Source organism: Primulina huaijiensis, chromosome 4, assembly GCF_012295235.1.
Source record: "Primulina huaijiensis isolate GDHJ02 chromosome 4, ASM1229523v2, whole genome shotgun sequence".
NCBI classification, from domain to species: domain Eukaryota; kingdom Viridiplantae; phylum Streptophyta; class Magnoliopsida; order Lamiales; family Gesneriaceae; genus Primulina; species Primulina huaijiensis.
The window spans coordinates 3,994,659-4,012,285 of NC_133309.1; the positions used below are offsets into that span (position 1 = coordinate 3,994,659).

Below are 17,627 nucleotides of genomic sequence, written 5' to 3' on the forward strand. Positions count from 1 at the left end.
TCGGTTGCGATTGTGTGGTTGAGTTGTGAGGAACAGTCTGTAAAACTCGGTGGATATAACTCGACGGCACTCCAGTCAAAGATGTAAATTGTTTAATTTATTATACGGAAGCATGATGAGCTATTTATATATATAAAATCGATCATCAGAATATGGTATGCATGCTGAAAACTTTGCGTAGCTTTATGTATTGAGGCTATATGCCTTTAAGAACAGACTTGATAGGTAAAACAATGCCACATATGAGAATTAAGGATATTTTTGGAAATTTTGAAAATTTGGGGAGTTAAAACAAAGGTTTGAGAGGATTGGGAGTAAATAGAAAGTTAAGTATGGAGATGAGGATTTTTGAATACAAAGTTGCCCTTATTTTAAATAATTACAAAAATCATTTTTTCAATATTTGAGGAGTGAAGTTTATTTGGGTTTAGAACCCGAGGATGCCTCTAGATAAGAGACCTATGATAATAAGGCAAAAACTTGTGTGAGACGGTCTCACGAGTTGTATTTTGTGAGACAGATCTCTTATTTGGGTCATCCATGAAAACGTATTACTTTTTATGTCAAGAGTATTACTTTTTATTATAAATATCGGTAGGATTGACCCGTCTCACAGATAAATATTCTTGAGACCGTCTCACAATAGACCTACTCTGACAATAAATATCATATTTAGAGTTTTTGTTTTTTTTTTAAAAAAAACAACTTTAATACAATTTTTTTTTATATTTTTTACAAATAAATATTTTACCATCCCAAGACAAAAAGGTAAATAAATAAATATTTATTTATTTATTATGGACATTTATGTAAATATAGCTTAAATGTTTATGTAATCTGTGTATAATTTTGATATATAAATATATAAAATCAAATGCTGCTGATAATCATTATTATATTTTGATTTGTTAACTAATGGTAATATTATAGGAGATTAAGAAATAAAGAAGATTGCTTAAAAAAAAAGAAATAAAGAAGCTTTTTTTGTTCCCTTTATCGTATTATTACCCACCTTGTCGATTCAGCTTCACTCCAAACTCCCAACAGAATTTTGTTGACTGCTTTCTATTCAAAGTCCAACGACACCTTTCACGCCTAATAAAGCTTCTCTAGTGCCTGATTCCTCTAGGGAACCTACAACAGTAATGGCGGAGAGTAACAGTGTTGGAACAGTGAATCAAAATTCTCATCAAGAACTTGAGAATGATGCCCATGAGGCTTATGATCAGGTTGTTCTCTCGTTTATGCTGCTTGTTTCTGTGTACTTTTCATGGGTTTTTTGTTTTCTTGGTGACGGTGATGAGTATTAGCTTTTCTGCAATGATCTGTATATGTGTTTCTTTGGTTTTCTTGCAAGTTTTAAGTTAATGGCTATGGAAACTTTAAAATTACCCTTTTGTTTTTTTCTTTGATTTTTGGAATGGTTTGGTGTTGGTTAATTCCATGTAATTTACAAGCATTTTTGTCGAGGAATGGATCCTTTTTATTATGTACCCCCACAAGTTTGTGGCTTTTTTTTTTAATTCATTTACTCTCTGATACATGATGAGGGTTAGAGTTTTCTTGGTGAAAGGGGCTTTGGGATTTGGTGTTTAAAATAAGTTTCCAAAAAAATATTGGAAAGCAATTTAAAATATCATGAATGTTTAAGGAGAAACTCAACAGTCCAAGGCTCTAAATAGTGCTTCAAAAGGAATGTGATCATCTTAAATTATGAGAAACTGGAAAGATCGGCTTTAGATGCAACTAATGTGGTACTGGGAGCAGATTTTGTGGTTTTCATGCTATTTATTGCCATTACAAATGGAGAAAATGAAAATTAATGGATTATCTTGAAATTGTGGTGTCAAAAAATGTGATTTTCATGCCATATATTGCTAGTGTGAATGGAGGAAATGAGAGTGTATGGACATCTTGAAACCCAGGTGTAAAAAATGTGGAGACGAATCGCTTGTTGAATTCAATAACAATTGAGAAATACATAATTAAATAAAGTGAAAAAAGGATTTTTCTAGTAGTATTTTCTGTCTCTATAGCAACAATTTCATTGCATTGTTGATAATTAGTGTGCCATTTAGCAACAGTTCCCACTATATCGTCCTTTGCAAAATTACTTGTTGCACCACTTATAAGCAATCACTTTCTTGTCTATTTAGTATTTATCAGGTTGGTTCTCAACTACATCTCCATGATGCTTTGTACAGAGATTATTTAGAAAGTTGTGGGATAAAAGTGAGCTTGGTTTTTCCTTGATTTGCCAGGAACCTTGTCTGAAGTATGAAAAAGAAGACACCTTAATGCAGCAACACCCAAGACGGCCAAACCTTTCATCATTGGAAATACCTGCGCGTTCTTTGGAAAGTACACTGTCCGATTTTACGAGGATTGATGTTCCAAGCCCAAATTCCATAAGATTAGGATTGCCACCCAGACCAAATTCGGCAAAATTTATATCTTCTGTTAGAAACCTGCTTCCCCAGAAAAGCTTCGCAGGTTGTAAAAATCTATCTCGGGATGATGGTAAAAAAGTTCTGATTACCCCGGATACACCTCTATCAGACAAGCCCTCGACTTCAAGGTCGTTTTCTCTAAACAAAATTTTGTTCTCTTCCTCAACAAAATCGGCACATTCTTTACCCGTCACACCAATTCCTGATGTTGATCCTAAGTCCTCACATGAAAATCACAACAATCGCCAATTTAAAACACCTGTAAGTTACTTTTCTAAGTTCTTATAACTAGAAAAGTTGAGTGTATTTTTGTTTCAAATTCTTCCGTTCTAACTTAATTGATGTGTGCAGATAACAGAAGTTAAACAACACATGATGCGGTCATTTTCTGTTCCAGTTAATGTCAAGACAAGAAGCTTGAGGGGGGCGGATTCTTTGGGAGGTTTGATTCGTGTAATATCCAGAAATCAGTCGGCCAGATCAGTTGATACTGCCTCCACAGATATATCCCCTGACAATGAATCTGGTACTGCTCGGTGCATCCATGAATGCTGTTCTCATAGAGTTTAAAATTATTTTCGCACTGGGCTTAAAAATCCAAACAAAATATTTTTAGTTAATCGACCTACATACGTGTCACACACACATTAATACCGAACTTAATTCTTTTATATCGAAAATCAGTTAGCTAGATTAGTTGACACTGCCTCCACAGATATATCGTTGACAATTGAATCTGGTACTACATCCATGAGTGTTGTGCTTAGAGTTCAGAAAAGTTTTTGTGTTGTGCTTGTACAATCTAACCATAATAATTGCAATCAATGGGCCTCCATATGTCAACCACACCACAAAAACTGAGCTTAGTGCTTTTATATCGAAAATGAGTTGGCTAGATCAGTTGACACTGCCTCCAGAGAAAGAGGCCGTGACAGTGAATCTCGTACTGCATCCATGCATATTGTGCTGACAGATTCAAAAAAATTTAATGTTAAAAAATCCAGACATAAATATTGGTAATCAGTGGATGTATATGTGTGTGTGTGTGAAGCACACCACAAATGCTTAGCTTAATGCTTTTATAAATGAGCTTCAGCATATTATGATCTTGGGAGGCCAATCAGATACTCCATTTCAGTGTGTGGATGGTTCATCAGTGACTCTTCAACTGTTTCCATAAATCATAGTAGTTCAAATTAATATACATGAGCTGATGTGTTTCATAGGGAGTGGTGGTAAAACCTTTCTATTTGTCACCATTTTTTGTGTGTTTCTTTTTTCTGTTACGTTCCTTTGTTAATATATTTTTTCCCTATAGATAATTATTGTAGCATATTTACTTCATATATAGATGATGGTGAAGACATTCCAGAAGAAGAAGCTGTATGCAGAATTTGTTTTGTTGAACTTGGAGAAGGGGGTGAAACGTTGAAGATGGAGTGCAGCTGCAAAGGAGAGCTTGCACTTTGCCACAAGGATTGTGCTGTGAAGTGGTTTAGCATCAAAGGTAATAAAACCTGTGATGTTTGTAAGCAGGATGTCCGTAACCTACCTGTAACATTGCTTAAAATACAAAATCCTCCGAATGCCTCAAGAAGATCCGCTGGACTGCAGCAAAGGCAAGCTGCTCGCTATAGGTAAGTAAAATAATCTTTTATGAACAGTTTGACACTGCTGGTATCACTAATCAATCTCTCCTTTTTGTATGTTGTCCTGCTGCTTCGTTGACTTTGTGGACCTAATTTGATCACTATATTATCTTTCCTCATAGTAATTTTCCATCTATGTTGTTTATGTCTAATCTTCGTATCTTTTATGATCTACAATTTAAGATTAGATGAGACTATGCATAAGCCAGACTTCACAAATGTCTTTCAATGGTGAGATGACACACTAACTAGTTACAATGTGAACAAAAGGAGTTCAAACGAGTGGAAAGTGGATATTGTGGGGGTTGTGAATGTTATTGATGAAATCTTGATTTGTTCTTGCTAAAGATACAAGCCTTTTTGTAATCTGAGATAGCTAAATCTAGTAGAAACAATTCACTTTAAATCTGTACGATAATCAGGTGAAGCTAATTTTCTCAAATTAATGTTCTAACATCATGTCAAGTCATAAAACATAAACCATGAAATTATAGTATAATAAACTGAGTTTTTTAGCTTGGCGTCAAAAGCTAACTGTGAAGGTAGGGGATGTGAATAGCCACACAAATCAGGTACCAAACTCAAACACCTTTTTGATGTGGGACTAATTAAGGGCAAAGCACCACACCACACTCACAATACTAGTGCCAATGTGTGTTAGCATTGCACTTTCTTTACCTAGTCATGATTAAAAGCTTCAATGGTGTTGTCTCTCCCCAGCTGGGGAATTTAAACTGGGACACATTAGTTGAAATGTGTGCTCATGTTTGGTCATTGTGAGATTCTTGCTCCACATTGACCGGTCCGGGTGGAAGGGACCAGAAACCATATGAACGTTGCACTATATTCCGTAGCTTCAATAAGTACCCATTTTACCATGTGAGTTATGCTTTGTGATATCGATTAGGCTTGATATATCTAATTTTGTAGTTTTTGGACATAGTAATGACTTATGAGAGAGATGGAGGAAGCGGCATACAAGGACTCAATATATCTGGTTTCATAGTTTCCGCCAAGTGAAAGGGGCCTCTATTTTTTTGTTATACTTTCTGAAAATCTTAACATGGTTGCGTTGACAATACCATATAAAGGTTGTAACTTGTAAATGTGCAAATATATCATCTCAAATGTAAATGTTAAAATACATCATCTCAAATATTTCTTTCATTACGACATAGTAATGAAATAACCTATCTTGGTGCTTTCTACCTGTGGAATGTCATTTCAGTTTCTTCCAACCGTTGAACGTTTTTATTGTTTCTTTTCCTTTTTAGATTTATGTTTAATTGCAACAGTTTTAAAAGCATTTATGGACATAATTCTTATACTTAACTGCTTTCCGAATTGGATCTCATTGTTGATTTTGTAAACTTAATGTCGATTCTCGACAGGGTCTGGCAGGATGTCCCCGTTCTTGTCATGGTCAGCATGCTTGCATATTTCTGTTTTTTGGAGCAGCTTTTGGTAATTCTTTTTCATTTTTAATTTGCTCATATCCGTGTTTGTCAGCAATTGTTCCAAAATTCTTATTAGCTGATCAAGTTCTTCGGTATTCAAATTATTCCCCATTCTACTTGCAACTCTTCTTGGTTTCCTTTTTGATTGTATGCGTGATAGTTTGACTCTTCCAGAAGAGAGGTGAGATCTTCATTGGTTTCATAATGCTCTATGAAGGTACTACAGGACTTGTAACTATTTTTAGACATGGTGAACTAGTAATGTTATGAAGCATAACGTCTGATTGCATATTGTTCCTTGTAATAAAAAATTTATAGGGTATTAAAGTTTTTTTATGTTGTGAAAATCATAGCCATATCTTTAGAATGCTGGGCATTTAGCGTCGCCTTGACGGAATGCAGATTGATGGCTTCATGTTGGTACAGCTGTATACTTCGGGACAGACATACATCTGTGTTGCGTATGGCTGATATTTGCTAGTTTTTAGGGATGGAAAACAAAGATGCTCATAACCTAAAACAAAGATGCTCATGACCTAACAGTGATCTCTAGATAGTCGTTTGTAGTGATATGATCTCTCTGCAACATTAACTTCCACAGATTTGATCCCACTTCATCCATTGCATCTATTGAATTGATTCATTTAATAATCTTGTTTTTCACTTTTGGGCTAGTGAAACTGACAACACTGTATGCACTAAGCTTCTCATCTTTAAGCAGTGGGCCTTATCATGCCTTTATATTCTCATGTATGCTATCTCTCATCGTTGATCTCAAATTTCAAGTTTCGTCTCCAATCAACTTTAAGATTTCCACTATTACAGGTATCTGACATGGGAGCTCGAGCTCTTGCCATATCTTTGCCATTTTCTTGTGTTTTAGGACTTCTTTCATCTATGATAGCATCTACTATGGGTAAGATCACTCAGCTAATCACATTTATTGGTTTAATCAACATATTTTTTTACTCGGTAAATTACCATTTCATGTGAGGTACTCTTTTTTCCTTTTCTTATCTCTTCTTTCTTTTTCTTTGAGAGTATAAACGTGAACAATTTATTAATGGGCAGCAAAGGCTTACTCCCACTTACTCCGATTTTTTTTTTTCTGGTTATCTCTGTGTGTGCTTAACATCTCGAAAATCAGCGAGAGAAATGTTGTTACCAATGGGGACAATTTAAGAAATGATCCTGTTCAAAATTTGTACTTAATTGCAGTGTTTTCAGAACAGTACCGGTTCGATCACTAGTTCTGTTATAAAAACATTGCTTAATTATAACATTCTTTGACTTATTTTTTGTTACGTTACCTTCGAATTTGCAAAAACAAATTTGACTACGTATTGTAAGAGGTTGTATACCATATTTTGAAATTGAATTTTGTAAGAGGCTGTATACTAAATTTCCACTTATCAGCTAGAGTTGCTCGGTGAAAGGAGAGAAAAATTCTTTCTTTTGGATATACTTTATTTTCTTTCCAAAGCATTTTTTTTCAATGGTAACCAGAAGAGACATATGGGTATTGCATTCTATATTCCATTTTCTTTTGCTCTCTCTTGTGTAATCTTCAAGAATACCAGACCTTTTACTTTGTACATGGATAAGTTGTCTAGATATAAACTAGGGGGAACCATATAAGCAGTTGCCACTAACTTGCGTCCTCCCTCTCCCCATTTCTATATAACTAATGAAAGATGACAAATTTTGGTTCCTTTACTTAGTCCTCAGTTATTTGTGAAGCTTCAGATACAAAGACTGCTATCCTTTTAGATGCCCTTGGTTTACAATCTGTGTCGTTGTGAATGACATACATGGATCTGTATATAAAATGAGTCAATTTGCAATTTAAGTCTGTTTATAAGTGTCTCGCTCCTAAGTCCTCTTGATATTCACTTGTGACTTATATAGCTTCTTGATCAATTCCACCGAAACAAAGATTCTGTGTGTAGGTTTCTTAAGTCATCAAAATACAAATGTTTTCACTGTATCCAAGAAATTTATAGTAAGATACAGAAATCTAAGAGTTCAATTTGTATACAGCTTTGTACCAAATCAAATGAGCATTCAAACAACTTAAATAACTTAAATTTGTTCTGCTATCTTTTTTTTCAAAAAGTTACATCTGCGGCTGCTGAGAGTAACCCAACACACTTAGTTTTCAGTACCCAATGTTTATCTGGGTCTAAAGATCCAGATAAATGAAGATGGAGCTCAAAGAGCTCTACATTTCGATGCAACTTTCTCATTATCTTCTGAGCATAATCTCTAGCCTGATAATTTGGAGAATACTTGTTAATTATTGTCAAAGTAGTTAGGATTTGATAGGCTCAATTTTGAACTAAGATCTTATATTATTGGTATGATATGTTATTTCCTAGATTTAGTGAGATTTGATTTTACTTCTTTGATCTATATAAAGTGTACTAATCCATGATTTTAAAGAATAATAAATTAGAGAATTATTTCTCCTTATATTGTCTGCCATTAGGGATGTAAATGAACCAAACCGTTTGTGAGCTATTCGAAGCTCGGCTCGATAAAAAGCTCGTTTGAGTTTGTTTGTTAATCATATCAAACCAAGCTCAAGCTCGATTTTGAGCTCGAAAATTTAATCAAACCAAGCTCAAGCCTAAGGATATTCGGCTCGTGAGCTCGCAAACATGTTCGATAATAGGCTCGCGAGCTCGAGCTCGAGCTCGGCTCGTTTAGGTGGCTCGTAAGCTCGAGCCCGAGTCGTTTAGTGGCTCGTAAGCTTGAGCTTGGCTCATTTGTTGAGTTGAGAAATAAAAATATTAGTACTAATGTCAATAGAAGGAATTGAATACAAGACATGTTTGAAAAAATGATGAATTCACACCATTTAGTCACAATTACAATTTTAATCTTAGTTGCATATCATTATACTAAAATGTTCTTTAAAATACAATAAATAAAATAAATTAACAGAAATACATCAACTTATTCTTTTTCCCTAAAAATTTACATAACCAAGTCATATAAAAGTTGAGTAACTTTACTATTAGTCTGTGAAGGTTAATTAAAAATTTTACATGCTAAATTGATATGCCATTTGACATTAATCAATAATTTGAGTTAATTATGTTGAATTCATTTCATAATGATGTGCTGTCTTCGATCTACTATATTTAATGAATATTCTAGATGATTTTGGTGATATCAGTATATAATGAATATTCTAGATGTATGATTTTGGAATGTTCAATAATATACTGATTTATGTTTTTTTAGCTCTTATTTGTGTCGTTTTGGTTATTTGTGAATGCATTTACATTTTTATGTCTGATTTAAAATTAGTTTATAGATATATTTAATTTTTAACAAGCTCGATTCAAACTCAAACTCGAGCTCAATTCTATGCTTATCGAGCTCGAAAACGAGACGAGCTCAAGTCAGGCTTGTTAAACATGCTAAACAAGCTATTAATGAATCAAGCTCGAGCCTGACTTGATTAACATGCTAAACGAGCTTTTAACGAGCCGAGCTCGAGCTTTTCTCGAGCTCAGTAATTTCAATACAAACCGAGCTCGAGCCTGATAATAGAAGCTCGAATCGAGCTCGAGCCTCAAACAGTCTTAAACAAACCAAGCTCAAGCCTGATACTGTTTTGTTTGATTTGGATCGTTTATATCCCTATCTGCCATATTATTCTATATGGTATTAGAGCGTCTAGGTTAGAATAGGCCATGAATTTCAAAGCAGCCATGGTCGGCGCTGGTTCTAGTAGTGAAGACGCCAGTTCAAGCAGTGACTGTGGAACCCAATCGCATGTCACATTCCCAAATTCTTGTCTTCAAATAACGATCCACAAATTGAATGGGAAGAATTATTTGGATGGGCACAATCAGTCGGCTTGTGATTGATGGAAAAAGAAAGCTAGGATTCGTGAACGGAGAAGTGAAAGTCCCGGGTTCGACTGACCCAAGATACATGCAGTGGCGTTCCGAGAATTCTTTGGTCATGGCATGGTTGATCAACTCGATGGAGCTAGCAATCGGTAAACCATTCATGTTCTTACCCATGGCTTGTGAGGTTTGGGAGGCTGTCCGAGAAACCTACTCCGATTCTGAAAAATACTCTCATCTGTACGAGCTAAATACTCAGGTATGACAGACACAACAAGGTAACAAAGACGTCACAACTTAGTATAACAAGTTGATAGTTCTATGGCAGGAATTGGACCTCCTCGATGCAGATGAGTTGAAGAGTAGCAAGGACTGTACCTGCTACAAGGCAAAACTAGACAGACACGGGATGTTTTCTTCCTTGCGGGATTAAACAAGGATCTGGATGAGGTTCGAGAACGTGTACTTGGGCGAAAACCTCTGCCCAGTCTTCGGGAGGTGTTTTCCGAGGTCTGGCGTGAAGAAACTCGACGCCAAGTGATGCTGAAACATTCTGAACACACCATGGAGTCTCAAGGTCCGGCCCTTTTAAGTCAAGAGATAGCTTCTGATGGGAGACCATTTTGCGAAAAGTGCGAAAAGCCATGCCACACTATAGAAACATGCTGGAGAATACATGGGAAACCAGCCCATCTTAAGAAAAAATTTGGCATCAACAAATCGAATATTGCTGGTCGAGCTCTTCAAGCATGTGGTGAAGATTCTGGGATGCCCTCTCCCTAAGATTCCCTTCATCAAGGATCGGTTAGAGCAACTATTCCAATTGTTTGATTCTAGACGTGATAAATCCAAGCCCTCATGTTTCTTGGCACAGACAGGTATTTATCCTTGTGCAGATATTGCTAATTCGACCACTAACAGTGTCTGGATTCTAGATTCCGGAGCAACATATCATATCACAGGTTCATCGCAAGTGTTCTCGTATATCCCGTGTGCAGGAAACCAAAAAGTTAAACTTGCTGATGGCTCTGTTGCAGGGAAAAAAACTGTTGTTATTTCTCTTCTTTGATTCTTACAAATGTTTTACACGTCCCCTTTCTATCTTATAATCTCTTGTCAATCAGCAAACTCACCCTTAGTCTTACATGTCGAGTCGTATTTTTGTCCTCTAATTGTGAATTTTTGGACCTGGCTTCAGGGACGATGATTGGCAATGTTGGTCTGTATTTTCTTACTGCCAACTCCTTCCTTGGCAGACGTGATCCAGACGAGTGTCTCAATTCTGTTTTCACTCAAGTGTCGATGATATTTTCTTATGGCATAGTCGGTTAGGTAATCCGAACTTTATTTATTTGAAAAAAATGTTTCTTAAGTTGTTTATCAAAAAAAATATTTCCACTTTGCCTAGTGAATATTGTGAGTTAGCCAAACATCATCAAGCTAATTTTTCATCTCAACCTTATAATAAATCCACGCCATTTAAGATGATTCAGAGTGACGTATGGGCTCATGTAAAGTAAAAACACTTACTGATAAACGGTGGTTAGTGTCTTTCATTGATGACCATTCACGTCTGACTTGGGTTTTTCTTTTGAAAGATAGGTCTGATTCAGGGGTCACATTTCAAAAAAATTTCCAAAAGATTCAGACTCAATTCCACACTAGGATCAAAATTTTCGAAGTGATAACGGACGAGAACACTTTAACAATATATTTGACAAGTTTTTCCGAGAGCAAGGGATCGTTCACCAAGGCTCCTATCCCCATGCACCTCAACAAAATGGTGTGGCTGAACAAAAAAACAGACATCTCCTTGAAGTTGCTCGAGCAATTAGTTTTGAAACTAAAGTGCCTAAGTATCTTTAGGGAGAAGCAGTTCTAACAACCACCTATTTGATAAATAGACTACCATATAAGATTTTGAATTTTCAATCCCCCGTAAATATTTTCAAAATTTTTTTCCCAATACACGCCTTCTCATTAAAATCCCTTTAAAAATATTTGGCGCCTGGCATTTGTTCACAACTTTGATCCTGGTATCTCGAAACTTAACCGAAAGACACGAGAATGTATCTTTGTTGGGTATCCTGCAAACCAACGGGGGTACAAGTATTTTGACCCTGTTACTAATTTTTTTTTTATCTCCATGGATGCAACATTCGTTGAAGGCAAGTCCTTCTACACGCCTCATCTTCAAGGGGAGTCTAGAGATGAAGATGACCACTTACCGAGCCTGATTTTAATATAGAAATAGGAAACTATGAAATTTCAAACTTTAATCAATCCGACATAATAGTGGAGACAAGTGAGAAACAGTTTAAAGGGTTGGTTTATACAAGGAACAAGGATGCGAAGGGGGAGCCCTGTCATTCAACAATATCATGTGTCAACTCGTGGACTGGATCTTGAAACTCAGAATGATGCCTCGACCACTTCTGAAAACAACATTGATCTTTCCATTGCCCTGAGAAAAGGTACCCGATCATGCACAAAACAAAATCTCAAACTTTGTATCTTATAAAAAACTGTCATCCTCCTATTGTTCGTTTGTCTCTCAGTTAGATGCCATTAGTATTCCTAAGAATGTACTGGAAGCCCTAGAGATCCCTAAATGGAGATAGGCGATTTATGAGATGAGAGCTCTAAAAAAAGACTCTACTTGGGACAAGGCTGACCTACCAAGTGGGAAATATGTTATAGGGTGCGAGTGGGTATTTTCCCCAAAATGCAATTCTGATGGATCTCTGTAAAGGTATAAAGCACGGTTGGTTGTCAAAGGCTTCACCCAAACATATGGGGTTGACTACTCAGAAACTTTCTTTCATGTGGCCAAACTCAATCCAGTTCGAGTTATTTCTCTCTGCTGCTGCTAATCTTGATTGGCCACTAAATCAGCTAGACGTGAAGAATGTCTTTCTAAATGGTGATCTAGAAAAGGAAGTGTACATGGAACCACCATTTGGATTTATTGATCAGTTTAAATCGAAGGTGTGCAAGCTAAAGAAATCACTCTATGGATTGAAACAGTCTCCCAGAGCATGGTTCAAAAGGTTCACATAGTTTGTGAGAAGCCAAGGCTATTGTCAAGGACAATCGGATCATATTCTCTTCACAAAAAGGTCCAATAGTGGAAAGGTTTAGATGTTAATTGTCTATGTTGATGATGTAATATTGAGAGGTGATGATATAGGAGAGACAAACAGATTAAAGAAAAGCTTGGCAAAAGAGTTTGAAATGAAGGATTTCCTTGGAATGGGGGTATCAAGGTCTAAAAAGGGAATCATGGTGTCTCAAAGAAAATACATTCTCGACCTCCTGAAGGAGACATGGATGAGTGGATGCAAACCATCAGATACTCCTATAGAAGCCCCAATAAGAAGCTAGGAGATATCAACAATGGCGATGCAGTGGATACATGAAGATATCAAAGAATGGTCGAGAGATTGATTTATCTGTCGCTCACACGTCCGGATATTGCCTTCGCAGTAAGTATGGTTAGCCAATTTATGCACTTGCCGTGTGAAGAACACCTTGAAGCTGTATATTGAATTCTACAATATCTAAAGGGAACTCCAGAGAAGAGATTGCTCTTTGAGAAAACTGAGAATCGAGAAGTTGCACTATATACAGATGCTGATTGGGCAGGATCAGTCACCGATCGAAGATCGACCTCTGGTTATTGAACATTTGTGTGGGGCAACTTGGTAACATGGAGAAACCAAAAACAAGGAGTAGTTGCAAGAAGCAGCGCTGAGGCATAATTCAAATCTATGGCACAAAGAGTGTGTGAAGTATTTTGGCTCAAACGAGTCATGGAGGATTTAAAAATGAGTGAAGTTTCCCATCAAGTTGTAATGTGACAACAAAGCAGCCATTAGTATTTTTCACAATCTAGTTCTTCGTGAGAGAACAAAGCATATCAAAATTGACATGCATTTCTAAAAGAGAAGCTTGAAGAAGGAGTTATCTGTATTCCATTTGTTCCAATCCTATTACAAGTTGCAGATATCGTAACTAAGGGCTTATCCAAACAAACTTTTGAAAAACAAGTGAGCAAGTTGGGGATGATGAATATCTTCGTACCAACTTGAGGGGGAGTGTTGAAGTAGTTAGGATTTGATAGGCTCTATTTTGAACTAAGATTCTATGTTGTTGGTATGATACGATATTTTCTAGATCTAGTGGGATTTGTTTTTACTCTTTTTATCTATATTAAGTGTACTAATCCATGACTTTAAAGAATAAGAAATAATAGAATTATTTCTCTTTATATTGTCTGACATATTGTTATATAATTATCATAGAACATTGATGGTCTTTTCATAATTTGTTGGAATTCTCTTAATTATACTTTGAAACCATAAATTCTCTCTGTTGCATCGTTCCTTGGACACCAAATCTTAGTGAGGATAGGCTGATATGGTCTGATGATTAAATAAGATATCAATCTTGATACTTCATGAAGCAGGGAGATCCATGTCCTTATGATATCAGCTGCCCATTAAATTTAATGAATCTCCCATTGTATGAACTAGATTTGTAACATGAGGAAGATAGTAAAGCGAGAAACAATATGGCATAATATTGGTGTTCCTGGTTGTAAACCTGATATTCACAGACAAATGTGTACTAGCTTAAACTGGGTATTCTCTCTTAATTTTGAATTGTATTCGCTAATTTGAAAGTGAAAACCATTTTTTTTTCATTTGAGTCATTTGCTTAGTGTTTCTTGTTTGAAGTGTTTTTCTTTAAAAGATTAATGTTTTGGGTAAAGACTACAATGACTTTTCTTATAATTGACAGTGAGCAAGGGGTACATATGGGCTTATGCTTCATTCCAGTTTGCCATAGTGATCCTATTCGCTCATATATTCTACACAGTGGTATGACACAACTGTTTATCTTCTGCTTAGTCCATTCCCTTTTCTCTCTGCGTATTGACTCGAATTCATGTGAACATACCCTTTTCAGCAATAAATTGGTTGGGCTTTCTTTTTTTAAAATCATTACATGCTCAACCCTGTGCAGCTCAAAGTAAACTCTATCCTGTCTATTCTACTTTCCTCATTCACTGGGTTTGGAATCGCAATCAGCACCAACTCACTTCTTGTCGAGTACTTAAGATGGAGATCAAGCCGTCATCTCCATTCTTCAGCACAGCAAAGAAGCAACATTGTGCAGTCACAAAGTGGGCAGAGGCGTCACCAACACCGCCATCAGCATCAGCACCGAAATCATCAATTTCATCACCAACATCAGCAACCAGCTGCGCAATTTAATGAGTATAATCAAGTAATTCAAAATCCATCGGCACATCATATCCCTGTTGGATCATCACAAAGCACCGTGCAACCGCAGGAAACTGTATTGCAGAACGTTTAAGCCTCGTATATTGAGTTATTCCGTAGATTTTTTAGTTGAAGGGTGGGGTCTCAACTTTGGAGTTTTGGGATAGTACATATGTAACGAAGCGATGCTACTGAGTTATAAACAAACCGTGAATGTTATTTTTGGAGATAATTTAGCTTCTGCTTCAACTTTTCTGAAAAATAATGCCGGTATCGCTGACTTAACGGACTTATCATTTAAGAGTTCTAGTTTCACGTGAGTGAAGCATATATACAATCAATAAAGTCGAAATGAATGGTGCAACGAAGAAAATAAAAGAGATTGAAGACGCATGACGACTTGGAGGTTTACTGCCATCTCGATGAATTTATATGATCTCATCACAAATAATATGAGGTTGAGGTTCTCTAGTTAAGTTCAACTAAATATGAGATGAAGTGTTAAATTTGAAGACGATTCATTTGTAAGAAAAACAGGTACTTCGTGATGAGGAATCCAGTACATGTCAACTAGAAATAAACAGACATGGTCATTTATTATGTGCCCAAATAAAAGTTATTTTTATTCGATGTTTCGTATATAGATGTTCTTGATAAGTGCTAAAATTTTCTTGGGATAATTAGAAAATGTTATTTTTTAGCTTTTCTTCTCCATTAAAGAATTTTTTTATTTTGGTTATGAACTGTTGATTTTTTCTTAGAAAAGTAAAAAATTGAAATGGGTTTCAGTATTTGGTTTGGTATCGAATTTTTTAATGCATTTTTAAAGAAAATTGAAATATAATGTCACGCTCAGAGCTCGGGGTTAGTCAATACTCACGTTGTTCAACAATCACATAATCACCACACAAGTCTCGTAGTACAATATAAACCAAAACCAGTTTATATCATAAATATCATCGAAATTGTATTGTCTTTTACAACACGAATACTTAAAATAATGAAAATGTGCGGAAGAGTTATACAACTTTAAATAAATGAACTTAAATGACTATATTTTTAATTAAACTTCTTCATGCGTCAACTACCAGCCCCAAAACTGGTATTTTTCATATTCCTGGATTTCTTCTTCTGATTTATCTGGGGAAGATAGAGCAAGGAGTGAGTAATATGGCCGTCACTCCGTAAACGAGGTCGTTTGAGCACATAGATATTAAGCATACATGATTTGATAAAATGCATACCTTGCATTACATATTTCGTACCACATATCATAAACATAACGTATGCATATCTTGTCCTAGGCACTGAGATTCCTCTACTTTCCATGGTTTACTAATATCAGCCCATTTTAGTTCTCTAAGAGGGCAAGACCATATAATGGTTACAATATCATCATGTAAGGGCCATAAACATATCTTATTTGAGATTCGCACCCATATCTAGTTGAATCCCCACAGCGCCAAACAAAAAGTATTGTATCACAAGAAGGGTTATTAGAAGAATTGCGCTCGACCGAAATTTTCAGAAACAAAAAAGTTCATATGCAAATTATTTTAATACAAGCCCACTTACCTTAGATCTTGATGCTAAAAGCGTGAAGATCAATTTTGTTTCTCGGACTTTCGAATCCTCCTTAAACCTTGACTGCAGCAGAGCTTCGATACACGACAGAATTTGGAGAGAAAATCTCGAAATCTTGAGAGCACTTGAGAGAAACTTTTGAAAATTTGGTGAAATTTTCAGGTGTGATTTTCAAATAGGAGGCTCCTTTTATTTATAGGGCTGATTGTTATCCTGATTATGTATTGTCTTCGCGTTTAAACTTTTGAATTAAATTTTAAATCTAAGATAAGTTATCGTCCCTTATTTATTTCATTGGATAGATTTTCGAAAATATTCCCTTGCTAGGCTTGGAAATGAGAAATTTCTAGTCTAATTTTCCAGCATCCGGTAGATCTTTTATTCTGCAGTACAACTTAATTTAGGCCCTTAAATTTTCGAATTTTTTCCCTATGTATTTTCGAATTTTTTGTTGATCATTTATCCTTAAGATTGTACTCTTGATTTTCTTGAAATCTTGGTAGGCAAGCTTTTGAATTTCCCATGCATGCATTTCCTTATCGTGTAGACTTTTATCTATCTTTCTGACCTACCTCTATTTCCGAAAATTATATATATACATGAAAATTTCAAAATCTAAGATTGCATTATCCTCTCGCTTGATCTCAATTTTATCTTGATCATATGTGTATCAATATTATCTCAAATCTTATGTCTTTATTTTGTATTTTATTCCCAAATTTCGAAATTATATCCCACAATTTTTGAAATACATATGCTTATATCCAATATCTCCTTATTTAAATTTTTTGATCTTGACCTATTTATTTATCCCAAAATTCAAATTATAGGCTAATCATTTAAATTTTTTATATCACACTTACTGAATTTTGCAAACAACTTGCGACTCTGCAAGACTTACAAAACTGTACCCAAATGCTGACTGTGTTCCTCATGGCTCTTCGAGTATATAAGAATGTCGTCAATGAATACTATGACGAACTGATCTAGGTAGGGCTGAAATACTCGTTCATTAGGTCCATAAAAATTGATGGAGCATTCGTCAGTCCAAAAGACATCACTAAGAACTCGTAATGCCCATATCTTGTTCTGAAGGATATCTTGTGAACGTCTGCATCCTTTACCTTCAGCTGATGATACCCAGAACGTAGATCAATCTTAGAGAACACTGTAGCTTCCTGCAACTGATCGAATAAGTCCTCGATCCTTGGTAATGGGTATTTGTTCTTTATCGCTACCATGTTCAGTTCTCGGTAATCGATACACAACCTCATGCTTCATCCTTCTTCTTTACGAAGAGCACTGGTGCGCCCTATGGTGAGAAACTAGGGCGGAT

The 17,627-nt window shown here is 35.8% G+C and overlaps 1 protein-coding gene across 1 annotated transcript; it reads left to right on the plus strand.

Moving 5' to 3' along the window:
- Positions 1 to 996: 996 nt before the first annotated feature.
- On the plus strand, positions 997 to 14,972 carry LOC140975269 (uncharacterized). The gene is made up of 8 exons (XM_073438882.1): positions 997 to 1,229; positions 2,262 to 2,711; positions 2,802 to 2,976; positions 3,802 to 4,087; positions 5,491 to 5,563; positions 6,382 to 6,472; positions 14,223 to 14,302; positions 14,448 to 14,972. The coding sequence occupies exons 1-8, from the start codon at positions 1,146 to 1,148 to the stop codon at positions 14,799 to 14,801; spliced, it is 1,593 nt and encodes a 530-aa protein (XP_073294983.1). The 5' UTR covers positions 997 to 1,145; the 3' UTR covers positions 14,802 to 14,972.
- The last annotated feature ends 2,655 nt before the right edge of the window (positions 14,973 to 17,627 follow it).